This window comes from Bufo gargarizans, chromosome 4 (assembly GCF_014858855.1).
Source record: "Bufo gargarizans isolate SCDJY-AF-19 chromosome 4, ASM1485885v1, whole genome shotgun sequence".
NCBI classification, from domain to species: domain Eukaryota; kingdom Metazoa; phylum Chordata; class Amphibia; order Anura; family Bufonidae; genus Bufo; species Bufo gargarizans.
In genome coordinates, this window is record NC_058083.1 from 180985590 (window position 1) to 181012850 (window position 27261).

At 41.0% G+C, this 27261-nt stretch overlaps 1 protein-coding gene across 2 annotated transcripts in view; it reads right to left on the reverse strand.

Moving 5' to 3' along the window:
- Positions 1-2770: 2770 nt before the first annotated feature.
- Positions 2771-27261, reverse strand: part of CLDN11 (claudin 11) — a 52353-nt gene continuing 27862 nt past the window's right edge. For both annotated transcript variants that reach the window (XM_044292131.1, XM_044292130.1), the window contains exons 2-3: positions 25947-26111; positions 2771-3299 (exon numbers count right to left, since the gene is read on the reverse strand). In XM_044292131.1, coding sequence (XP_044148066.1) covers positions 3064-3299; positions 25947-26085 — 375 coding nt within the window. In that variant the 5' untranslated portion in view covers positions 26086-26111 and the 3' untranslated portion in view covers positions 2771-3063. The remainder of the gene's footprint in view (positions 3300-25946; positions 26112-27261) is intronic.

Below are 27261 nucleotides of genomic sequence, written 5' to 3' on the forward strand. Positions count from 1 at the left end.
AGAAAGGAGAAAAATGTTAGATGTTTTTACGAAAAATGCTGGCACAGAACTGATAAATTCCCACCTTGTGCATTGATCATATACCTTCCCTCTTCCTGTAGCCTATCTAAGGTTTCCATTTATGGCTCTACATAAATATCTGTAAATATCTGTAAAGTATAATTGGCCTAAATTTGCTCCAGACTGTTACCATTAAATGTGAAAGTAGACTTCCGGAATAACATATCTGGCAAAGCCAGACACCTCTATGGCCCGCTGGATCCACATTCACTTTATTGGGATCTGTTGGGTGTCCCGCAAGGATGCCGGCTTTCTGCCAGAAAGCAAACGCTGCATGCAGCAGTATTTTTTCAATAGAAAGCCAACATTCATGCCGGAAAGGATCCTATTATAGTGAATGGGGATCTGGCACGCCCCCAAAAGTATCTGGGTATGCTGGATACGCTAAGTCTGGTAGTCTGCTCCTTTGCTGGAAGACACTACCAGATTTACCAAACACAAATGTGGTCCCATAGAAAGTTCTTAAAATGCATCTTGTAGCAGTAACACATGTGCACAAGAAGCAGTAAAGTACGCACTATGGAGCAACAATGAGAATGTAATATATGTATGTTATATAAATGTACATATATTTTATACCTACCAAAAAAGACTGCACAGTTCTACTGAGCCAGTGAAGATGATGGCATCTCAGGCACAACACTTGAGTGAATGAGTATAGTGTAGTAGATGGTCTATCGGACAATAAAATCCTTTGTTTTTTGTTCAGCCACAGGGCCTGGTACCATTTATATCTTGGGTCTCATACAAACATACTGAGTAGTCTTTATCTCATTCCCACTGGAGATCACAAAGCATTGTTTAAGTGAGACAAAGAGCCGCAAACATCCAAACCTTTCACTAAGTCCATCTTTGTTATTCTGTTTACATGTAGGAATGATGAATATTATGTAAAATGTAATGTTAAAAGTTTTTTTGCCTAAAGAGAATGCTTCATTAGAAAATGATTTGGTGATTCTTTTTTAAATGTTCCATCTCCCTATCTATAGTTAAAAATAATCCTAAAATCCGGCAGTTTTCCCACTGGCCACTAGGCCTAAAATATGTCAAGACCTCCTGTTCTTTGAGAGAAGCCACATGGCCTATAGGCACAAGGAGGGGGCCTCATTGAACTGTGACCTCTATGTTTTCTAGGCATGTGCCGGGGTCAAGAGGGAGCAGATAAGATGGAAGATGGTAGATGAACAGAACAAGAAGTCTCAACATATAATTAGGCCTAGTGGCCATCGCGAAAACTGCATGGTTTTAGATATCGTTTAAATATATATGGTGACACAGAAAATTAAAACTAAAATTTCTAAAAAATATTTGGAATAAGAACCTGATATAAATAATATGCCATTTTCTGATGATACATTCCCTAAAAGATGAAAAACACTTAACCCAGAGAGAGAGAAAATTCATTTTTAGTCCTTAAAACAAGTGTTCTGTTTTTGTGAATTACGTATACTATAATGCCACTGTAATGCTGCCGTATGCAAATAGTGTACTAGTAGGTGGCATAATATATTTTCAAAACTGCTTCTAAGATAATATTTTAGGGATTGTTACTTAAAGACATTTTTACACACTCAATAGTATTCATGACTGAATTGATTTGTACAAATTGAATTTGCTCAAAAATCTGTCTCCTCAAGCAGCAAGTGGCTGGCCACACTGTTCAACTGACTCCCCTCCTCCCCCTTGATTCATAGGGTCAGACTTCGACAGGCCCTGTCAATCTCACACCTGCACTGTTTCTCTGAGTAGTGGTGCAAGCACAGAGGACCTGCTGCTGCTACTTGAGAGCTAACTGTGCATGCTCCGCTCAGGTCTGGGTACACTTAGGAGTGGAGTGGTGCATGCACAGTCAGCTTCTCGGGTTGCAGCAGTGTAAAATGTCTGGCCCTGTCAATCAAGAGAGGGAGTCTCTTGAGCAGTGTGGAAAGCCCCTTGTTGCTCAAGGTGGCTTATTTTTTAATAAATTCAATCCATTGCTGAACAGGGCTACTCAGTAAAAAAACATACAGACAAAAAATAGAGGAACAATCTCCGCCAGGAGCTTCTCTGAATTGGCAAGGGATATTGCTGAGAATGTAAACAATCATCTGCAAGTTTACAAGGAGCGGTCCCCAAAATCTCTAACATAAGTGCAAGACATGGAAACCATGACTTCTGTAGTTTATGGGTGGAGAGTCCCATCACAGATTAATCTTTACAGTTAAAGAGAACCTGACACCTCAAAATGCAGTGTAATCTGCAGACAGCATATCATAGAGCAGGAGGAGCTGAGCAGATTCATATATAGTGAAAATATTCAGCAAAATTTACACATTTCAATCTCTGCTCTTTCTTACTTCAGTTATACATAGGAGCTGTCTTCTCAGTGATTGATAGCATTCTCTGTGTAAGTGTGTATAGAGAGATAGCTGTCAGTCACTGATAAGATGGCCCACTTAGCTATTGAGCTCATGGAAAGCAGAGATTTACATGTATAAATTACAGGATTTACTGAACCTTTTCCCACTATACCGTATATCAATCTGCTCAGCTCCTCTCACTTTATAACATGCTGCCTACGGATTGCACTACTTAAGTCAAAGTACAAGTGTTCATGTCTCTACCAACTATTTTAAAATAATGACTTTTAAAAAGATGTATAACGTTATATAAATACTTTCTGTTAGAGGAGTTTGTGTAACAAAAAATAAATTGACAACTATAATTTAAAATGACGTGTTAAAATGTTTTAATCAAAGGGATATTACTTATTTATAATGGTAAAAATGCTACAAAATCATGATGTTTTCTGTTCTAAGTATCCTTTCCTGAGCACCAATAAAATTCACATAAGGTATACAAGAATACTTCGAAGACCTGTAAGGAAACAGTACTCCACATTTGTCCATATGTACATGGCACTTATATCGTAGGACAGCATACATAGACAGAACTCAAAAGGCACATAAGTTATTAAAGTCCAGGAATGCTGTATATAGTCAGCGTTTTCTGATCATTTACTCCTTACACATTGGCACTTTTAGCATGGGTCGGTGAACCAGACCCCTGAGATGAATAATAAAATCGGTTCTCCATGAATGCTTGAGATTCTCCTGAACAGCAAACAATAACTATTCCTCCAAACAAGCAGAACGCTGCCCCAATCCATCCTGCGTACAAGGAGTAGCCGAAAGTCACAATGGTCGTCTCTTTGTGTGTGGACACAGGGAACCAGATAGTGGCCATGATGGAACTCAGCGCTATGGAAAAGAAAAGGAGAAGAAAGTTAGGAGGATGACAATGAACTGAGAGTCTTCAAACACAGACTACTTTAGAAAATGCATAGACTACAGTCATGGCCAAAAGTTTTGACAATGACACAAATATTAGTTTTCACAAAGTTTGCTGCTAAACTGCTTTTAGATCTTTGTTTCAGTTATTTCTGTGATGTAGTGAAATATAATTACACGCACTTCATATGTTTCAAAGGCTTTTATCGACAATTACATGACATTTATGCAAAGAGTCAGTATTTGCAGTGTTGGCCCTTCTTTTTCAGGACCTCTGCAATTCGACTGGGCATGCTCTCAATCAACTTGTGGGCCAATTCCTGACTGATAGCCACCCATTCTTTCATAATCACTTCTTGGAGTTTGTCAGAATTAGTGGGTTTTTGTTTGTCCACCCGCCTCTTGAGGATTGACCACAAGTTCTCAATGGGATTAAGATTTGGGGAGTTTCCAGGCCATGGACCCAAAATGTCAACGTTTTGGTCCCCGAGCCACTTAGTTATCACTTTTGCCTTATGGTACGGTGCTCCATCGTGCTGGAAAATGCATTGTTCTTCACCAAACTGTTGTTGGAAGAAGTTGCTGTTGGAGGGTGTTTTGGTACAATTCTTTATTCATAGCTGTGTTTTTGGGCAAAATTGTGAGTGACCCCACTCCCTTGGATGAGAAGCAACCCCACACATGAATGGTCTCAGGATGCTTTACTGTTGGCATGACACAGGACTGATGGTAGCGCTCACCTTTTCTTCTCCAGACAAGCCTTTTTCCTGATGCCCCAAACAAACGGAAAGAGGCTTCATCGGAGAATATGACTTTGCCCCAGTCCTCAGCAGTCCATTCACCATATTTTCTGCAGAAGATCAATCTGTCCCTGATGTTTTTTTTGGAGCGAAGTGGCTTCTTTGCTGCCCTTCTTGACACCAGGCCATCTTCCAAAAGTCTTGGCCTCACTGTGCGTGCAGATGCGCTCACACCTGCCTGCTGCCATTCCTGAGCAAGCTCTGCACTGGTGGCACTCCGATCCCGCAGCTGAATCCTCTTTAGAAGTCCTGGCGCTTGCTGGACTTTCTTGGACGCCCTGAAGCCTTCTTAACGAGAATTGAACCTCTTTTCTTGAAGTTCTTGATGATCCTATAAATTGTTGATTGAGGTGCAATCTTAGTAGCCACAATATCCTTGCCTGTGAAGCCATTTTTATGCAACGCAATTATGGCTGCACGCGTTTCTTTGCAGGTCACCATGGTTAACAATGGAAGAACAATGATTTCAAGCATCACCCTCCTTTTAACAGGTCAAGTCTGCCATTTTTACCCAATCAGCCTGACATAATGATCTCCAGCCTTGTGCTCGTCAACATTCTCACCTGAGTTAACAAGACGAATACTGAAATGATCTCAGCAGGTCCTTTAATGACAGCAATGAAATGCAGTGGAAAGTATTTTTTGGGATTAAGTTAATTTTCATGGCAAAGAAGGACTATGCAATTCATCTGATCACTCTTCATAACATTCTGGAGTATATGCAAATTGCTATTATAAAAGCTTAAGCAGCAACTTTTCCAATTTCCAATATTTATGTAATTCTCCAAACTTTTGGCCACGACTGTAGGATTTTGAAGTTTAAAACAGCCTTAAAGGGGTATTCCGGTTGGTACAAGTTATCCCCTTTCCATCCTACTGCTGTAACCCCCACCAATCATGAGAACCGGGGCCCCATACCCCTTGCAGATCCCCTAAAATCACCACAGCGGCCGGTCGCACATGTGCACGGCTGCTCCATTAATTTCTATGGGAGTTCCGGAGAAAGCCACGTACAGGGGTCCCCGTTCTTGTGATCGGTGGGGGTCCCAGCGGTAGGACCCACACTGATCTTAAAGGTATCCCATATCTGTAACTTGTAATACCCTTTGTATTTTTCACAGTTTCCTTTTTTTTTTACGGAAAACTTAAGCCTCCAAGGTTCATCCTCTGAACTGAAAGAAATCCTAAACTAATTCAATCAAGCTGAAGTCTTGGTTCTTTTGCACAGCACTGTATATATAACTATTTAAAGGGTACTCATCACCATGAAATTCACCGATAAACTAGGCACAATGTCTTGTAGGACTAGCTCAGCTGAATGTAACAATATCTTTCACTTATTCTTTCTCTGCCTTCTTGATTGGGTTCCTGTATAGTCATCTCGCCTAGCCCTCTCAATCTAGGGCTGTCAGGGGAAGAAGAAGCTGGAGGAATGCACAAAGTGGCTTGGGCCCGCCCTCAGTGCACTTAACTGCAACAGATCACTAAGTGATAGGTATCACTACATTCAGCTAACCCTACAAGGCAATGTGCCTGGTTTATCAGACAGACTGATGAGCAAATTGTAGCAGATTGAAGCAGAAATAAATACATCCACAGCTTGTGAAATCCATCCTCTTTCACTTCAGCGCTTCAATTAAAGGTCAGTTATCCGTGTTCCTACAGCTGCTGACACCAACATCCCATCATTTGGAGGATTGGTGACTCATGTAGTACATTAAAGGTCAATTTACAGATGTGCAGAACTGCATATAAACAGGGATTTCCTACCGCTTATACATATATGAAATCTTGAATATGGTGATTGTTTTCAGATCAAGTACGCCTAATAAAACTTTCATAGCGTTGGTTTGTGTAAGGGGTAAAAAAAGGTTGTCTATATTCTTTATTTCAGGCAAGAGGGACTGAGATCAAACCGGACGACGGACTTTCATCTGAAGAAGGAAAACTGTAATTCAAGTGGTGAATTCCTAATTTAATCGCCGTCTTTAAATCTCGGGTGAATTACCGTAATTGCTCAGTCGTAAGAGACTTCAACAGGGAGTAATTGAAATACTAAAGCCTCAGAGGGGGAGGTGTTCTACTTAGTAATATTGCCGATATTGAATGTATTCACTCCTGTCTAACAAGGGAGCAGAGCAGTCACTGAGTCAATCACTTTACAGTGAGGGATATTAGAGAGTTCAGTACGACTTGTTTAGTTGAAAACTTGGTTTATAAATTATATTACTAATTAATGAGGACCTATCAACTCTCCTGCTGTGCTGTTTCTCTATAATTCCTAATATCTAACCAGTGCTGCCAGTGTCAGACTGTGCAGAGACACATGCCCAAGAATGTATTTTCTTTCCGTGTCCGTTCAGTTTTTTTTGCAGACCGTATACGGAACCATTCATTTCAAGGGGTCCGCAAAAAAAACGGAAGTTACTCCGCGTGAATTCCGTTTCCGTATGTCGTATTTCCATTCCGCAAAGATATTGAACATGTCCTATTATTGTCCGCATTACGGACAAGGATAGGACTGTTCAGTTAGGGGTCAGCTGTTCCGTTCCGCAAAATACGGAATGCAAACGGACGTCATCTGTACTTTTTGCATATCTGTTTTTTGCGGACTGCAAAATACATATGGTCGTGTGCATGAGCCCTAACTGTTAACAACCAGTTGTAGTTTTATTCATTGCTTTTAGGGCTCATGCACACGACCGTTGTTGTTTTGTGGTCCGTTTTTCACGGATCCATTGTTCCGTATCTGAGGTTATTTTTTCTCTGATTTACGTCCTCTTCCATTCCGTTATTCCATAAAACATATCCGTATGGTTTCCGTATGCAATGTGGATTGAAAACGGAAACAGTAACTTATTATTCACCAAACACATGAGCAATATGGGCTGGGCATAGCATTTCTACAGTACGGATCCGCAAAATACAGATGAAATACGAATGATATACAGATGTGTTCCGTGTGCAATCCGTATTTTCTGCTGACCCATTGACTTGAATGGGGCCTAGGACCGTGATTTGCGGACAATAATAGGACATGCATTACTTTTTTGCGGAACGGAAATACGGAAACAGAATGCACACGGAGTACCTTCCGTTGTTTTTGCAGACCCATTGAAGTGGATGGTTCCGCATACGGTCTGCAAAATAACAGAACGGAGGCAGAAAGAAAATACGCTCGTGTGCATGACCCCTTAGTAGAAGTAATTGAGGAAAGGAGCAACATAGAATCATATGAAAAGATGATCCTCAATTCTTGTCGCTAAAACTGACATGTCAGAAGGGGTGACAGCTCCTCTTTAAAAGTTTGAGTGTTTTGGGGGAGATACAAAATGGGCAGATTTACCAATGCTAAAGCTGGATGATAAATTTGGTGCAGGGCAGGAGACGTTTGTCTACATTTATAACCACCACCGATTGGCTTACCGAGCCCCTCCCATTTCTATCAAGCCACACCCCTTGATGAACTAGGAGCAGTGGTTTTCTCTAAAACCAGATGAGCTAAATTGCATCAGAAATGGACCAAAGCATCTCATTTTGGTGCAATTTCCAACAACATCTGATGAACTCACATTAGTAAATGTGGGACATTATTTATTCATATATTTAGTGCCACTAGATAATAGTTATGATCCCCCTTGAAAAGAATGTCAGGTTCTGCAGGGTCCAATGGACCTGCCTGCACCTAACAATTTTTGATAAATCTCATGTTAAACTGGTCTAATCTGAGGCTCCATTCACACGTCCGTGATGTGTTGCGGACCCGCAAATTGCGGATCCACAACACACCCACCCGGCACCCCCATAGAAATGCCTATTCTTGTCCGCAAGCTGCGGACAAGAATAGGACATGTTCTATCTTTTGCGGAGCTGCGGACCCGAAGATTGTGGCCGCGCTCCGCAATTGCGGATGCAGACAGCACACTGTGTGCTGTCCGCATCCATTCCATCCCCATAGATGTGTGATAACTGAGCAGATCAGAGCTTATTACATGTGAAGATGGAGGACTCGGTCTGTTAGGTTTAGAATTAGACTTTGGAGAATGGATGCAAGCTTTGCTTATCTCTAGGTGAATTCAATGCCAAGCACGTTTTGTAGAGAACCAATCGTCCGGGAGTCAGAAGGTGAATTCACAGGGAACAGGGACGCGTTCACCTATTCAGACGGTATCAGTTCTCCATCAGCGCTGTGACTCACTGATGAATCTTTCCTCATTTCACCTTGGCCATTACTCATCTGTTTTCCAAGCCTGCCCTGGAGTACATGCACTGCGGACTGGGGGGTTAGCTCGTCATGGACACAGACATAAGGCACAGCAATACCAGCATTGGAAATAGGGGCTGATTATTCCTAACTCTATACTAACTCTAAGCTCTGCTTTTCCATCATTCTTTGCTGTGCTTGAGTGATCCTGTATTCCGGTATAATGAAAATGGATGGGTTATAAGATGAAGATGTAAAGATAGCAATATACTCAGAGAGCTGACTGGTGTTGTGACATACAGCAGCATGTGAATGATATGCAGTGTTATTGTCTGGCAGTGTATTTCTGTCCGTTTTAGAAAATATTTTTAAGCTTCATACAATAAAAATGCTGGAGCATATTTTCTCTGTTATTCCTCCTGGAAATGTATGAATACATTGACACCTGGATATTACCATTCCCTTTGTCAATTAGGCATATCACTACACACTATGGGGCACATTTATCAAATCTGCTATGCTAGATTTGTGGCATAAAAATGCCACTTTTGAATGGGATTTATAGGTCATCGATATCTGATCAGTGGGGGTCCGACACACAGGACCCCTGTTGATCAGCTGTTTGAAGAGGCTGCAGCACTCAGGTGAGCACTGTGGCCTCCTAGCAGCTTACCAAGCACAGCACCATCCATTGGATGACCCGGGATGGGCAAACTGCAGCTCTCCAGCTGTTGTAAAACTACAACTCCCAGTATGCCCAGTCTGCCTACAGCTATCAGCCTAAAGCAGGGCATGATGGGATTTGTAGTTTTACAACAGCTGGAGAGCCGCAGTTTGCCCATCACTGACCTAGACCAATGAATGTGACATCACTGGCCTTGAAAGAGGCCATGGCACTCACTGGAGCGCCACAACCTCTTCAAACAGCTGATCTGTGGGGGTGCTGGGAGTCAGAATCCCACTATCCTGAGGATAGGTCATCAAAAGCACATACTCGGACAACCCCTTTAATACATTTCCCAGGTGCACTGTAAATACTTTGTGATTTTGTGTTCTATAAACTGCCAAGAAGTATGAAGGAAGAAAGTAGTAAGTGCTCTGAGTATAACATCCTCATATAAGTGGTGGGCACCTTCCAAGCGTACTCAGTAACTGGCCTACTAAAGAAAGTTGAGTATATTTTCCGACATTATAAAGACTATAGCACTGCAATATACTGTACATAAACATTTTAGCAGACGGGAGAATATTCATGAATGATAGGAGTTGTACTTTATTATATCTTTTCATCGGAAAACACGGAAGATCTGACACTTTTTGATACAATGTAAAGCAGTCAGTGTATAGCTTGTATAAGGCCTCATGCACACGACAGTATTTTTTCACGGTCTGCAAAACGGGGTTCCGTTGGTCCATGATCCGTGACCGTTTTTTCGTCCGTGGGTCTTCTTTGATTTTGGTGTTCGCCTGGCCGTGCTGAGCCAAATGGATCCGTCCTGAATTACAATGCAAGTCAATGGGGACGGATCCGTTTGACGTTGACACAATATGGTGCAATTGCAAACGGATCCGTCCCCATTGACTTTCAATTTAAAATCAGGAGTCCCTTTTATACCATCGGATCGGAGTTTTCTCCAATCCGATGGTATATTTTAACTTAAGAAAATGAAAGAAATGCTCCAGCACCACGGTGGATAATATGAAAGTCCCGGTCTTTATTGTCACCAAGAATCCAGGTGAGTACAGCAATCACAAAAAACACTAGTGGTCCCCGGTTCCCCGGGGAACCGGGGACCACCAGTGTTTTTTGCGATTGAAAAAAATAAAGAATGATGAAAAAAAGACCAAATGGCAATTTGGGGCAATAGTTAGGCACGGGAATAGGCAAGAAAGCTATCCCTAAATCTTGCCATATACTGGATGCCCTGCCTACAAAACGGAATGGCCTCCCTAATAGGGATGATCCGTATCATGAATTTCCTGAGGACCCTGGGATAGCCCTGATAGGGGGATGAGTAGCCAACTATTATAAGCTGGCTTCTAACAACATATCTCCATTAGCTACCATAAATGCTAAAAATAATAAAGGATGTATACACTTAAATATATAAAAACAAGCAATGCATCCCAGATGCACTCTATTAACTCTATTATTGCCTCCTAAGATCAATGTCCCAGTCCCAACGTGTTTTGCCAATGTGAGGGCTCATCAGGGGACATAAAAAGCATAATGGACATGAAATAAGGCAATAAAAATGTATCCCAAATGTATCACAATAGACAGAACCACTTTAATGTTAGAGTTGAGAGATTAATCACATGATGAATAGAATATATTTAGATACAATCAAGTGGCCACCATCTCTCCCTGTTAATAACAGATGGAAAAAACATGAAAAACTGTTGGCACCACAATAGTGCGATAATACTTGCATGCCCCTAAGGTGAAGATAGGATAAGGTTAGATGGACCCAAACAAATTGTCAGTGGGGACATCAGGAGGAGGCCAGAAGTGATGTAGCATCTGCGATAGTGTGGTGGATGGATGCGGATTTATAGTTACCGCCGGAGAAGCGACAAGTCACGTGTCCAACGCGATCACGATCTAGATCACATGATCGGTATGACGCATCATATACAAACCACGTGAACAGGCAACGTGCGCGGCCAAACACCTACAGCTAATAACCAATAATAAAGGGCTCGAACGTGATCACATGTCAAAAAAGGAAGTAGATCACATGAGCGGCATGCCGGCTTCTAAGCTATATTTGCAAATGAATTAGGGGCAAACAACATAAAAACATAAAAGCATGCTTGTAAACAAAGAGGAAGGATGGGGGGGGGGGCAAATAAGAAAAACGACAAAAAAGAATTCATGAATGCAAAGGTTAGAATGCACAATAAGAAAATAAGAAAAACAAAGGGTTACAACCTCCAATCAATATAAATATAATACAGAAGTAAGATGCCAAAAATAGATGGTGGTCCTATACATGAGTAACGGGCTGGTATATTATAAAAAGCTTTAACAATCTATATTTTCATTGAGTCCATGGGGTATTACTGTATTAAGAGTGTGAATCCACCTTGACCCCTTTTATCTCAGGATTTTATCAAAGTCACTCCTTCCTTCCCCCCCGATAGAGGGTTTGATGGTTTCAATCATAGAGAACCGTATTGATTTAATATCCCTAGTATGGTATAGCAAAACATGTCTTGCAAGTGGTTTGTCACGTTTACTACGTATTTCAACAAGATGTTCAAGAATTATTTTTTTTTTAATTCTGCATGTTTTCCCCACATATTTCAATACACAAATACATTGGGCAAGATACATGACACCAACGGTATTACAATTGGCAAATGCACGAGCTTTATAGACATTAGTTTCAGAACTGTTAACAAAAGTGTCACCAACCGCAATAAATGAGCATGCTTTACATTTGCCACATCTAAATGTTCCTAATTTTCTATTACACAACCACGTACTTGTAACAGGGACATCAAGATGGCTATGTATAAGGGTATCCCCTGTGCTGCGTCCTTGTCTAAATGTGATGGCTGGATTATTCGGGAGGACCTTCTCTAGATCGGGATCCGTCTTGATGAGTGACCAATATCGCTTTAGAATGTCACGGATTTGTTAAGATTCAGTGTCATATGTACCAATAAATCTGATCACCTCTTGTGTTTCCTTTTTGTTTTTATACTGGAGTAAAGAGGATCGATCAATGGAGTTAGCATTGTTCCACGCCTCATAGAGGCAGGAATCGGGGTATCCCCTCTGTTTAAAGCGATGGAACAGCTTAGATGCCTCCTGTGTGAAGTCTCCTTGGTATGCCTTTCTTGAGTGATCTAGAATGGAAGGTATCCCATCTCAGGAGACTATTAGTAGATGTCTTTTTCCGAAATAGGGTTGTCTTAATACAGTTGTTTTCACTCCTTTGGATTAGTGTATCCAAAAATGTTATTGTATCACAGAGTTCAGATGTGAAATATAGACCTATATGATTTGTGTTCAGTTCACCCATAAATAATCTAAATTCCTCCTGAATCCCTGACCACAGATGTAAAATGTCATCTATAAATCTAGACCACAGATAGTATTCTCCCACTAGCCCAGGAGAAGATTAGCGTAAGTTGGTGCACATGGGCTAACCATCACGGTGCCCCTGAGCTGATGGTAGAAATGGCCGTCTAATACAAAGTAATTGTGGGTGAGTATAAAATTAAGTAACTGAATCACAAAGTTGTTATGGTCAAAAAATTGTCCAAAAAATATTTCACTGCAGCCAAACCTAGGGAATAGACGTGTATAATGCCTCTACATCGATTGAGGCCAAGCAAGTATTAGAATCAATAGTTATACCGTCAAGATATTTAAGCAGGTCAGTCGTGTCACACAAATAAGACTGTAACGCTACAACAAAAGGGCAAAGTATTTGATCAATACACACGCCAGCATGCTGAGTCAAACTATGTATCCCAGATACTATCGGTTGTCCCCTGATGGGGTTGGTACCCTTGTGTATTTTTGGGAGACTGTAAAAGGTAGCTATTTTAGAAAAAGAGGATGTAAGATATTCAAATTATTTGCGGTCAATCAATTTGCCCTTAAGAGCCTCCCGTAGTATCTGTGATAGTTCACATGAGAAGTGATCTGTAGGGTCAGTCTTGAGTAGCTGATAACTCTTTTTATCTGAAAGAAGGGCCAAACACATCTCCTTATATTGTTGACGAGTAAGGAAAGCTTTATCACCAGATTTTTATTTATGCTTAATTGTTGTAAAGCCTCCATTTCTATAGACATGTAATTTTTATGAAACCGAGTTTGTTGAATTTTTTCAAGATCCCTGATTACAGATCTTAGAAACAAGTCAATATTAGCTTCCCCTAATGTTTTGGGGGGGGGGGGGGATTTTCGTACTTTTATTTCTGAGACTCGTGAACAGGCCCTGTCCCCTAGGATGATAATTTTCGTCAAATAGTTGTACAAGATCATAAAAACCCTGTAAATCAGCCAGTTCAAGTCCAAGTTCAGAACATCATTTTTTATCTGATGAAAAAAATATCTTATGCCACTGCAATTTTCTAATAAAGAGATGAAGATCCTTAATCCATTCAAAAAGGTTAAAGCGAGTGGTAGGTACATATGAAAGTCATTTTGCCAAGATGGCCTGTTCTGTTTTAGATAAACTAATACCTGAAAGGTTAAGGATCACAGATTTATCAGGACATAGTCCTGTCATTTCTTGTATTTTTGGGACTGTGGTTATAACCGATCCCTTAATGCATATGTGTTTATGGGTGCATAACCTAAAAAAGTCATTGGCTTCACCGCAACAAAAGATGGTACAGAAGAAGATGAAACAGACAGACCAGACAGTAAAGTTGCCCTTCCTGGTTGTTCATGTTCCTTCACTGTTGGATTTTGAATACCCCATTGTTTAGAGGACGTGGTTGTCTAATAGAAAATTAGGAACATTTAGATGTGGCAAATGTAAAGCATGCTCATTTATTGCAGTTGGTGACACTTTTGTTGACAGTTCTAAAACGAAGGTCTATAAAGCTTGTGCATTTGCCAATTGTAATACCGTTGGTGTCATGTATCTTGCCCAATGTATTTGCGGATTGAAATATGGGGGAAAACTTGCAGAATTTTTTACAAACGAATTCTTGAACATCTTGGTGATATACGTAATAAATGTAACAAACCACTTGCAAGACACGTTTTGTTATACCATACCTGGCATATTAAATCAATATGGTTCTCTATGATTGAAACCATCAAACCCTCTATCGGGAGGGGGGGTGACTTTGATAAAATCCTGAGATAAAAGGAGTCAAGGTGGATTCACACTCTTAATACAGTAATACCCCATGGACTCAATAAAAATATACATTTTTCATGCTTTTTATAATATACCAGCCCGTTACTCATGTATAGGGCCACCATCTATTTTTGGCATCTTACATCTGTATTATATTTATATTGATTGGAGATTTCCTTCCTCTTTTTCGAGATATTTATATTTAATAACCCTTTGTTTTTCTTATTTTCTTATTGTTCATTCTAACCTTTGTTGTCATGAGTTCTTATTTGTCATTTTTCTTATTTGGCCCCTCTCACCCCACCCCCATACTTCCTCTTTGTTTACAAGCATGCTTTTATGTTGTTTTGCCCCTCATTCATTTACAAATATAGCTTATACTTCCCTATTTGACATGTGATCACGTTCGAGCCCTTTGTTATTGGTTATTAGCTGTAGGTGTTTGGCCACGCATGTTACCTGTTCATGTGCTTTGTCTATGATGCGTCATACCAATCAAGTGACCTAGATCGTGATCATGTGATCACGCCAGACACATGACCCACCGCTTCACCTTAGGGGCATGCAAGTATTATCGCACTATTGTGGTGCCAACAGTTTCATGTTTTTTCCATCTGTTATTAACAATGGGAGATGGTGGCCACTTAATTGTATCTAACTATATTCTATTCATCATGTAATTTATCTCTCAACTCTAACATTGAAGTGGTTCTGTCTATTGTGATACGTTTGGGATAAGTTCTTTTTTTTGCCTTATTTCATGTTCATTATGCTTTTTATGTCCTCTGATGAGCCCTCACATTGGCAAAACGCGTTGGGTCTGGGACATTGATCTTAGGAGGCATCCTATGAGTATGTATCATACTATTGCAGCATGTTTGCTTTTGTTGTTGTTCTCAATAGAGTTGATAAACTGCATCTGTGATACATTACTTGTTTTTATATATTTAAGTGTATACATCCTTTATTATTTTTGGCATTTATGGTAGCTCATGGAGATATGTTGTTAGAAGCCAGCTTATAATAGTTGGCTACTCATCCCCCTATCAGGGCCATCCCAGGGCGCTCAGGAGGTTCCTGATACGGGATTGTCCCTATCGGGGCGGCCATTCCGTTTTGTAGGCAGGGCATCTAGTATAGGGCAAGATTTAGGAATAGCTTCCCAACTACTTACTTGCCTATTCCCATGCCTAACTATTGCCCCAAATTGCCACTTGGTCTTTTTTTTTCTTTTTTTCATCAGTCTTTATTTTTCATTATTTTGGGTTATTTTTAACTGAATACTATTAAAGGCTATGTTTTAAGGGTGGTAGTCTGTGAGTACTGAGTTACTTTGAGGGCACACCAAATTTACACTGTTATACAAGCTATACACTGACTACTTTACATTGTATCAGTGTCATATCTTCAGTGTTGTCCCATGAAAAGATATAATAAAATAATTACAAAAATTAAAGGGGAGTACTCACTTTTATGAGATTCTGTATAAGACATGTTAAAATCAAATGGAATATAATGAGTCATGCATCTCTAGATTTCAATAGCCTCGTCTCACATCTCTTTGTCAACCACTTATCCCATTGAGAAGGTGTGTCTCCATATTGTCATCTATATTGGCAGCTTTGTATAAGAGGCAGTATGCAGTCCCCTTTAGCTTGGCTTGAAATACAGAATGTAAGAGTTCATTATAACTACAGGTAAATAGATGTGACCTATGCCAGTGCATAGAAAATAATAACTCAGCAGGTCAGCTCTCTCCACAGCAGAGCAACCTTCTGAAGATAAATCCTGAAAGAAATATAAATGACATTGGACCATATGGTGCTCATTAGACGGGAACCTTGTGTCTAGATGAATACTACAAGTTTTAGGATTAAGTTAGGCTACATTCACTTAACTGTATTTTCGGTCCATGTCCAATCCAATTCAATTTTTGTGGATTGCATGCAGACCCTTTCTATGGGGCCGTAAAAAATGCAGACCGAGCACAGATGTCATCTGTGTACCGTCCACATACATGCAGTAATGGCGTAAATTATAAGACATGTCCTATTCTTGTCCGTTTTGCAGACAAAAATATGCATTTTTACAATGGGGTCCGCAAAAGTAAAACATGCACATGGACTGCATCTGCATTTTATGGATCTGTGATTTGCAGAACGCAAAACGGATACAGTCGTGTAAATATAGCCTAAAAGATGATAGAAGCTTTAACCTCTTAGGGACTGAGCAAGTTTTCATTTTTTCTTTTTTCTTTTTTTTTTCCATTTGACAATGGGAACACCAAAAATGTGTTTATGTTTTATATACTGAATATAATAAAATATGTTTTGTATGTATTTTTTTCCTTTTTAATGCAGTTTGTATTTATTGTTTAATATATTTAGTTTTTTTCTCATTTAAGGATGACATACCAGACTATGGGGTACAAAATCTTATGTAGCCTAATTAAAACCCAAAAGATGCCAATAAAAACTACAATTTATCCTACAAAAATATGCTCTCATGGCATAGATATGGTGGAAGCAGAGGAAGTGGGTGCTACAGGGCCCGCCGAGGTGGGGGATTACTGATAGATTACTGATAGATTTTATTGAAAAGGCCCCCTACAATGTCATTATATACAGTGGCAGTATATACAGTGACATGACATACAGCATATACTAGTAGGAAATAGACGTAGCGGCTGCCTGGCCTGATCTGAGAGAGCTACTGAAACGGTTGCACACAACTAAGGGGTTGCTGGGAAGAGGGATGCCACTGCATGAAGCTATGTTGATAGAATAAAAATTATATATCTTGGAGTGTGCTGGGGAAAAAAAAAAAAGATTTTAAACAGGAATAAAATGTATAAAATTTTTATTTGATATTGCCATAATTGTAACAGCCTGAAACATGTTAATATGTTATTTATACTGCACATTGAACACCATAAAAAGCAAAACCCCCAAATTAATGTCAAAATTGCAGTTTTTTTCCCACTGTCCCTCAGAAAAATGGTATAGCTTTTTGAATATAGTGCAAAAAAAAAGTCCTTACAGCGAATATATTAATAAATGTCCTAATGTCTCAATACAGGTTATACAGTGGGGAAAAAAAGTATTTGAAACACTGGCGAATTTGTACATTTTCCTACCTACAAAGAAAGGAGAGGTTTGTAATTTTTATCGTAGGTACATGTCAACTGTGAGAGACAGAATATAAAAAAAAAACAGTAAATCACATTGAATGAATTTTAAATAATTAATTAGCATTTTATTGCATGTATTTTGGCCCACTCCTCCATACAGATCTTCTCCAGATCGTTCAGGTTTCAGGGCTGTCGCTGGGCTATATTGAGTTTCAGTTCCCTCCAAAGATTTTCGATTGGGTTCAGATCTGGAGACTGGCTAGGCCACTCCAGGACCTGTGTGTTTCGGGTCATTGTCATGCTGGAAGACCCAACCATGACCTATCTTCAATGCTCTTACTGAGTGAAGGAGGTTGTTGGCCAAAATCTTGCAAAACATGGCCCCATCCATCCTCCCTTCAATACCGTGCTGTCATCCTATCCCCCAAAGTATGATTTTTCCACCACCATGCTTTACAGTTGGGACCGTGTTCTTGGGGTTGTACTAATCCTTCTTCTTCCTCCAAACAGGGAGAGTGGAGTTGATACCAAAAAGTTCTATTTTGGTTTCATCTGACCATATGACCTTCTCCCACGCCTCCTCTGGATCATTCAGATGGTCATTGGTGAACTTCAAACAGGCCTGGATATGTGCTGGTGTGAGCAGTGGGACATTGCGTGCCCTACAGTATTTTAATCCATGATGGCATAGTAATCTTTGAGACTGTGTTCCCAGCTCTCGTCAGATCATTGACCAGGTCCTCCCATGTAGTTCTGGGCTGATTCCTGACTTTTCTCAGAATCATCCTTACCACATGAGGTGAAATCTTGAAAGGAGCACCAGACCGAGGAAGATTGACAGTCTTTGTGTGTTTCTTCCATTCTCTAATTGAGCGAACAGTTGTTCTCACCAAGCTGCTTGCCTATTGTCCTGTAGCCCATTCCGGCGTTGTGCAGGTCTACAATTTTGTCCCCGGTGTCCTTAGACAGTTCTTTGGTCTTGCCCATGGTGGAAAGGTTGAAGTGTGATTGATTAAGTGTGTGGACAGGAGTCTTTTCTATAGGTAACGAGTTCAAACAGGTGCAATTAATACAGGTAATGAGTGCAGAGTAGGAGGGCTTCTTAAAGAACATTTAACAGGTCTGTGAGACCCAGAATTCTTGCTGGTGGGTAGGAGATCAAATATTTATTTCATGCAATAAAATGCAAATTAATTATTTACAAATCATACAATGTGATTTTCTGTCTCTCACAGTCGAAGTGTACCTACGATTAAAATTACAGACCTCTCCATTATTTGTAGGTGGGAAAACTTACAAAATCGCCAGTGTATCAAATACTTATTTTCCCCACTGTACATATTTTTAAGAATGTCACCAGGACTAGTGATTACCATTACAAGGGTGCTCCTTGTACACTGCTGAAGCACTAAAAACATGGATTGCTGGGATCTGAGTTTTCTCCAATCCTGGCAGTTAGGGCAGGAGTTTGGTTGTGTATTACAGACCTGCTTCTGCCTTTGATCTTATGGGTGCACTGGTAGTCCATGCCAGATCAACTAACTATATATGTGTTGCCCAGACTGTTGTTTTGAAGAGCAGCTGTCAGCAGGACTAATTATATTAAACCAGGCATACTGCCTGGTGAGATTGATCTTGCTGATTTAAATAATACCTGTCTTGTGAAAATTGATTGCCGCTTTACCAATAAAATACTTTTATAATACTTTTGTACCGAGGGTGTAGGGCCTAGCCTGTTCGGGCAAATCAGCTCCTTAGCTTTCCATTATCTCTGATCTAATGTGGTTGATCCTGCTGGCAAGTGCTCTTTTAGGGAATGTCACATTTCAAGTGGTAGTGTCACCACCAGACATCTGAGAAGCTCTGACAGACGTCCTTCAGAACCTCCTCCTTGAGGTTCCTTTTGTTTTGCTTTCCTTTTCTCATCTCGTTAGCCTCTCTCAGCTGTCATGTAGTTGCACTGATTGCATCCCTTTAAATCCCTTCCCATACTGCATCACTTTGCGGTTTATACAACTTCCTGGAGTGTATGCATGCTGGATGCTACTACTGAGTCTTCTACAGATAAGTTTTGTTCATTCATTTGTGTTTTCCTGTTAGCTGGATCCCAGGTGACCCTGAATCCCTCCGTATCAAGTGTACGGAGCCGGTGGTCGTGTCTCCCTCACTATTATAGGGTGTTCAGGTGTTATACAGTCGAGGTACGAGGATATGCGATCATCTACCATTGAGATTTTTGCATAGGCTGAGCAGTTAGGCAGAGAGCCAGGTCTGTTGCAGGTCTCTCCCTTTTGTTCCTTAGTTTTGGATCCAGTCAGTCGGATCTTAATTTTGTGTCTTCTAGTTTTTTTATATACCTTCCGTGACAGGTAGCATTGAATTGCTAAGTTTGGACTAAGAAAAGAATATAACAAATCTGAAATTAACAAATGAAGATTTCTGAATTACAGTCTGCTCCTTTTTGAACAGGTTATAGGCCTCAGACTGGACATGGTGGCTGCTGAGTGATCTGCCAGGCATATTTCAATTTATGTCTATCCTTATTGTCAAACTGATCTTATAGGCATAGAATTTAGAAAGTCCATTCATATGAGAGAGGGGGAAAAAGAAAATAGCTTTTCCATGATCCTTCCTCTGCTGACAGATTCTTGCATCCTATCACCAGTCGTGATTTAAGGCTCAGGAAAAGTAACATGTTCCTTATCATTTACTGGCTGGGTGAGCAGCCGACTTCCTTGTAGAGGGGCACAAAGAGTTAGCACCGTCAAAAACCTAATACCAGAAATAGCTCTTTTTGACTTAAAAACTACTGCCTTTCATTTTTACTTCTTGGAAGTAGATTTTTAATGAATATATGTGGATACGCCCTTTGATCGAGAATTCCTATTTCTTCTCTATAAAGTAAAGCCTTTAAATGACTGCATGAAGAGATGCCTATATGTCAATGATTAACAATTGGCTTCTCCAAAGTTTTGTGTCAATCGTAAAATTTTTGTAAAAATAAAAAAAGTGTTTCCATGGCAGGCAGGCAGCTAGATTGCTTTCACTATTCAAGAATATATTGAAACATTAAACTGGCCTGTAAGAATGAGGAAAGGAATAGGTAGGTAAGGTGGGGAGGGGGGGTTTACAGAATGATGGCAAAGACAGTAGTGTGGCCTCAATGCCTTCGTTCTGCTGCGGTGATTCCTCAAGCACTCCAAAGCCTTTCAAAGGGACACGCAATCATCTACTGGTATATGGCAGCGAGTCTAAAGGCTAGTTACTTTGCCCAAGTAAGCAACATGGCATCCTTATACCTAAGCATTCTTACATTTCACTGGGCCTCTTTCCTAACCAATCAGGGCACCCTGATGAACACTTTCCCATAAGAATTTTTTGCATGAACATGTGAAAAAATGACAGCTATTTCAGGAGAGCCATCAAAACCGGCACAATAGGAATGAAGGCACTGTAATGCATATCCCCATGTAGTTGGCGTGGATGCTGCAGGAGGGCATCAGCTGGAAGGTGCTATTAACTTCTGAGTGCTGCCCTCCTCCTTACAGCAACTTAGTGTGCGGGGTGGAAAACTTTAGACTTCAGCGGCAAGAATCCTCGGCAGGCAAGACAGGCCTTTCAATGCCGATCAGTAAGTCTGCCGATCGGTAAACTGTGGGGTTGTATCTGAAGCTGCTGCCTGTCTATGTTCTGTACAGGCTGCAGCTTCAGTTTTGAAGCTTGCATAACTCTCCTTGCCCACACTCGCACAAGTTGGCAATGACTCTGTGAGGGGAGGGGGACACACAAACTGGAAGAGCATTTGTGAATGAGGAGGGCCCTGACAACTTCTGTCTGCCCCCTGAAATAACCCCTGACACTTTTTGTTTCCTTTCCCCGGCCCCCTAACAGATCCCCTGCCACCTTGTGTCTCTTGCTTGCAGTCTGACAGAAACCCTGCCACCTTCTGTTTGCCCCCTTACATATCCTTTACCGTGTGTTTCCACCATGCACCCTGACAGATCGCCTGCCACCTTTTATCCTGCACTGGGTATAAATACTGCAGTGCCCACTGCTATAGCTACAAAAAATAAACTTATGGAGAAGGACCCTCCACTAGAGATGGCCTTGCGGTTCGCCCGGTGGTCGTTTCGCTGCAAACTTTGGTCATTCGCTGTTCGCCGAACGGGCGAACATATGGTGATATTTGCGCCCGCCATATTCTTTTACATTGTGAAAATTTTTGACCCATGACACATCCATCAGGTGGTACAGGACAGCCAATTGAGACGCTTCAGCACATGGACATACCCCCTACCTTATGAATAAACCTGATAAGTTTTTTGTCAGTGTAGGGAGAGGTTGCTGTGTGGAGCAGGGACAGACTAGAGACACAAAACGCTGGCTAATAGGGGCACAAAAGTCCTTTTAGGGACTGGTATAGGTGTGCTATCGATAGGTATGACATACTGAGGGGAGTAATATACTTATAATATACTTTCTAACATAGAAAGTATATTATAGTGCAATTGTATAGTGCAGCAGATGTGTGCGGTTCTGCTGCGATACCGCATTCACCATAAGGACCTTCTAATGTCACAGGGTCATGTGACTGTGCCCCCCACCCAGTACTGTGGGCCTCACCTCGTACTGTGCCCCCTTATACTCTGCATTGTGCCCTCTTACCACCCCCTGTGCATTGCCCCTAGTCATTCCCTGTACTGTGCCTTCTTATACTCTTTTATCCGGTCACGGTATAGCGGTGTTATCCGGTCACTGTGCAGAGGTGTTATCCGGTCAATGTATGGCGGTGGTATCCAATATCTAGATGACCATAACTGTATCCCCTTCCATGCCCACGCCATCCTTTTTTAGACCTGGCATGAGCAGGAACAATATACAGATTGCGGTGCTAAGGACCTTTGCGCCACAATCTGTGTCAGAAATACCCTTAACCCCTTAGCGCAGAACGCCGTACATGTACGGCGGGGGATGCATTGCCAGAATGCATTCCGCCTTACATGTACGGCAGGATGATCGGGCGGCACCGGAGCGGTGCGCACCCGATCACTGCAGGGGTCCGGCAGTCCCTGGTAGCCGGGCCCCTGCTGTATCCGCCGGCATCGCTGTTTACAGCGATGCCGGCGGATTAACCCTTTCTATGCCGCGGTCCGCGCGGACCGCGACATAGAAGTTGTTTGCGGCAGGTGAGTGATCGCATCGAGTCCCCGCGCTGCTGTGGCGGGGACCCGATGCGTGACAAGGCAGCCCGATGCCGTGCAGAGGCTGCCCAATGCCCTGCACGGCATCGGGAATTGCCTTCTACGGGAGCCGAGGAGATCCAGCCTCAGGCTGGGTCTCCTAGGCAACCAGTTAGTGTATGACTCAGTGTCATACACTAACAGGCAATGCATTACAATACAGATGTATTGTAATGCATTGCAGAGGGGATCAGAGTGGGATAGAAATAAAGTTTTAAAAAAAGTTAAAAAAAAAAGTGTTTGGAATAAAAAAATAAAGTTTCAAGTAAAAAAAAAAAAAAAAAAAGCCCCATTCCCCTGATTTTCTAATAAAAAATTGAAAAAAAAAGAAAAAACACACATATTAGGTATCGCTGCGTCCGTAACGAACGGCTCTATAAATATATTACATGATCCACCCCATCCAATAGGCACCATAAAAAATAAAAAATAAAAACTGTGTATAAAAAAGCCATTTTTGTCAACTTACATCACTAAAAGTGCAACACGCCTGACATAGACGTATTTCTAGATAATAACTGACCACCTAATTGTATTATTATTCAGGGGTAGGACTTATATCTTTATATTATATAGATTCTAGTGTATTATACTGTGCCCTGTATTTCCCAGTAGAAAATTATTCTTGGAAAACACAGTCCTCATCCCGGACCTCTAGGACCAGGTAGCGCTCTGTCAGTACATGGCGGCCTCCCCTCTTCACCGCGCTGCTCCGCTCTGTACTGGTGCTAATTCTGATACTAGGGCTGGGTTCACATCCTATTTTTGCCATCCATTTAATGCATACCAAAAATGTATGCGTTAACAGATGCCTCAGACTGATGTGATGCCGTACAGTGGCATCCGTTCACCATACAGTTCCATGGTAGAATTTTTTTTTCACGTTAACGTATTTTTTAATGGACTCTGCAGCATACAAAAATGTGGAGTGCTGCACATTTGTATACATCAAACCGATAGGAAATAAAACATTTCTAGGCTTCAGCAGGGCACATTTTTGAGAGTTTCCCTTTAAGACGCATAAAAATGGCCCCTGATTAAAATACATATTTTTTGTGGGAATTTTTGCCAATGATCCCCCTCTGGTATATCACTGTCCATGTTGTGGGACTATTTGTGCACTTCTAGTAAGTATTTGCTGGCTACAAATATGAGCTGAAGGTTTTTCAGGTTCGCCTGCCATTAAAGTGATAGGGGCCCGCCGCGAACTTGCGGTTCACAAACATTATATCGCCCAGGGGCCTCCACCAACCTTTCATCAGCCATTCATTTCAATGGCGCCTCAAAAGATGTGGACAGCACACCATGTGCTGTCTGCATCCATGGTTCCATTCCATGGCTCCGTGGAAAAGATAGAGCTTGTCCTATTCTTGTCCAAATAGGCATTTTTCTATTATGGTTGCGGCCATGTGCGGTACGCAAATTGCGGAAACGCACACGGCCGGTATACATGTTTTGTATATTGTACAGCATGGCACAGGGGTTATATTGTCCGGTTATATTGTCCGGCATAGTGTAGCCTCCATCCATTTGCTGTACAATATACTTTAGAATCCATGCACCATGTTGTACAATATACAGTTTAGTTCATACACCATACTATGCTGTACAGTATACTTTAGAATCCATGCACCATGTTGTACAATATACAGTTTAGTTCATACACCATACTATGCTGTACAGTATACTTTAGAATCCATGCACCATGTTGTGCAATATACAGTTTAACACCTACACTGTGTAGAGATTATACTGTATATTGTATGGCATGGTGTCTGGATTATGATGTATGCAAAGGTAGGAAACTGCAGCGCTCACCTGTGTTCGCTTGATGGGATGCACGGATCAGGGCCCGGACCTGGCCGTATCAATGTGAAAAAAAAGAGGAGAAATCCAGCTTCCTATATAAAACTATTTCTTTATTTCTTCAGCGTTAAAAACATACTAAAGACACCAAATATGTGTCTTGAATATGTTTTTACAGCTGAAGAAATAAAGAAATAGTTTTGTATGGGAAGCTGGATTTCTCCTCTTTTTTTCACATGGATTATGATGTATATTGTATAGCATGGAGTATGAACTATACTGTATGACATAGTGCAGAGGGTATACTGTATATTGTACAACATAGTGTATGAACTATACTGTATATTGTACGGCATAGTGTAGCCTCCATACATTTGCTGTACAAAATAATCCATACACCATGCCGTACAATACAGTATAATCCCTGCACCATGCTGTACAATATACAGTATAATTCATACACGATGCTGTACAGTGTACAGTATTATCCATATACCATGCCATTAAATGTATAGTATAAACTCTACACAGTGTAGGTGTTATACTGTATATTGTAAGGCATGGTGTATGGATTAGAATGTGTATTGTTCTCTCTCTTATCCTAGAGCTGGCCTTGTCTTTCGTGCCCCTTGTAGAATAATGCTGATATTCTATTTGCATTTCCTGCATGTTAAATATAGATCAATTGTTGGCATGGACAATAAATATTCTGCGCCAGTTTTTAAAGGGCATCTGTCAGCAGATTTGTACCTAGAAAAATGGTTGACCTGTTGCATGTGCACTTGAAGGCATCTGTGTTGGTCATATGTGTCTGCATTTTTTAGAAAAATTAATTTTTCATATATGCAAATGAGCCTCTAGGAGCAACGGGGGCGTTGCCATTACACCTAGAGGTTCTGTTCTCTCTCCAACTGCCGCGCCCTCTGCATTTTGACTGACAGGAACAGGCAGTGTAAACATCATACTACCTGGCCCTTTGAATCAAAGTACAGAGGGCACAGCTGTGGCAGAGAGAGCTGAGCCTCTAGGTGTAACAGTAGCACCCCCATTGCTCCTAGAGGCTCATTAAAACATCATTTTTCTCAGCAATGCGGGCACATATGAACATGGGACCAACACAGATGTCTTCAGCTGCCAAGTGCACATGTAACAGGTCAACCAGTTTCATGGATACAGATCTGCTGACAGATAGCTTTTCTATCATGAAAAGCAGAGAACTGCATGTTTATTATATAATATTATATACAGTATACTGGGAAATGCAAGGTCTCACAATGCATAAAAGGTCCAATAAACAGAAGCACTGATTATTAATACTAATGTTTGTTATACATTACAGAAGCCAAATAATCTAAGTATTATTAACCAGAATCTACAAATCAGACTGAGAAAGAAACTCTAAAGCATAAAGAAATAAAATAATAATAATCAGAATGTAAAATTACCAATATACCATATATGTTCCAATTCTAAAATATAATCATCTATTTTACCGATTTTTTTACCCACAAGTACTGTAATCAGATGTGGTGCCCATTGCTGTAGTGATCAATGGAAAAAAGTGATAACATATTCCCTACTGAGCATATCCTTTATGTCTTACCCAAAATGACGATCAGCACTCCACCCAGCGTAAAGCGTTTGTATTTCTCAGTCCCAGGGTCGTGACCCATTCGGATGCAGGGCATGGCAGAGAGAAGCAGGAAGACAGCAGGAAGCCCCAGGAAAGATCCAGTTATCATCAGGGCACGGGCGGCTTGGATGTGAGCTGTCAACAGCAACAGGAAGCATTTTATTGCATGATAAGTCGCACATTTACAGGCTCACCTGCAGACACTATAGTCATGTGATTAAAAAAAAGCTAAATTACATGAAAAGTAACAATAACAGATACAAATTCAATTTCCTAATTTTGAACAAACTTTACTTTGTGTTTTTGTGCTAAATGGTTATGCTTTGTGTACAAGGTCTCGGAAAAGCACAGCAGCCATGTCCTTGACAAAACAGAAAAAAACGATGAGAACCAGATGAAATAATAGAAGAGGCTTTGTCTACAAAGAAACGTTTTTTCATATGTTGATTATTATTGAAATATAAATGACAATAGGTATTCTGTATTAAACAGAGAACACAACACTCAGCATACGGTATCTCAAACTGCAAGCAATGTAAGTTTGACGTTGACTAAACTTATAAGAAGATCCATACATTTATTTTGGCGTACTAGCTATGAATCTATATAACAGGCTGAATATTATGGGATCAGTGTTGTACATAGGAGGGAAGGAGCTTCAAAGCAAAAACTGGCCTCATTTTGATGACAGATCCGATTTTGCCCTCCAATATAGAAAGGCCTGTTTTTTTTTCCCCTTCACGCTATTTTAGGAACCCTTGGGCCAGTTGCCTATCCCTTTGTCTGCCAACAATACAGTTCCTCTGGAGGAGGAAGTTCTGCACAATTTTATTCCATCTAGTGGCCGAGGGGATGAAAACAACCAGGGCTGCACACAGAGGCGCACCGCCAATGAGGCCAGGTGAGGCGATCGCCTCAGGCAGCACCAGGTAGGGACAAGTGGGGGCAGTGGAAAGGCCTTAGGCAATGAATGCTGCCATTGTGGAAGCGTTCATCTCTACATATTCAACAGTAACGCTATATTAACCAGTATGTTTTGTAGCACTATATGTAATGTTTTCCAAATATGCCTTTAACTGTAAGGCTGGAGGGAAGGGGTTAGGGTTAAGAATTTGGTACGGGGGGGGGGGGGGGGGGGGGGTTATGGTCCTCATTTCAGTTTTCGCCTCAGGCAGCAGATGCACCCCTGGCTGCACCCCTTTATGAGCATATGATGATCAAAAGTTCTCAACACCTTCCAACATGTTGGAACTTTTCTGATCATTATGCATTATTTGCCTTCACA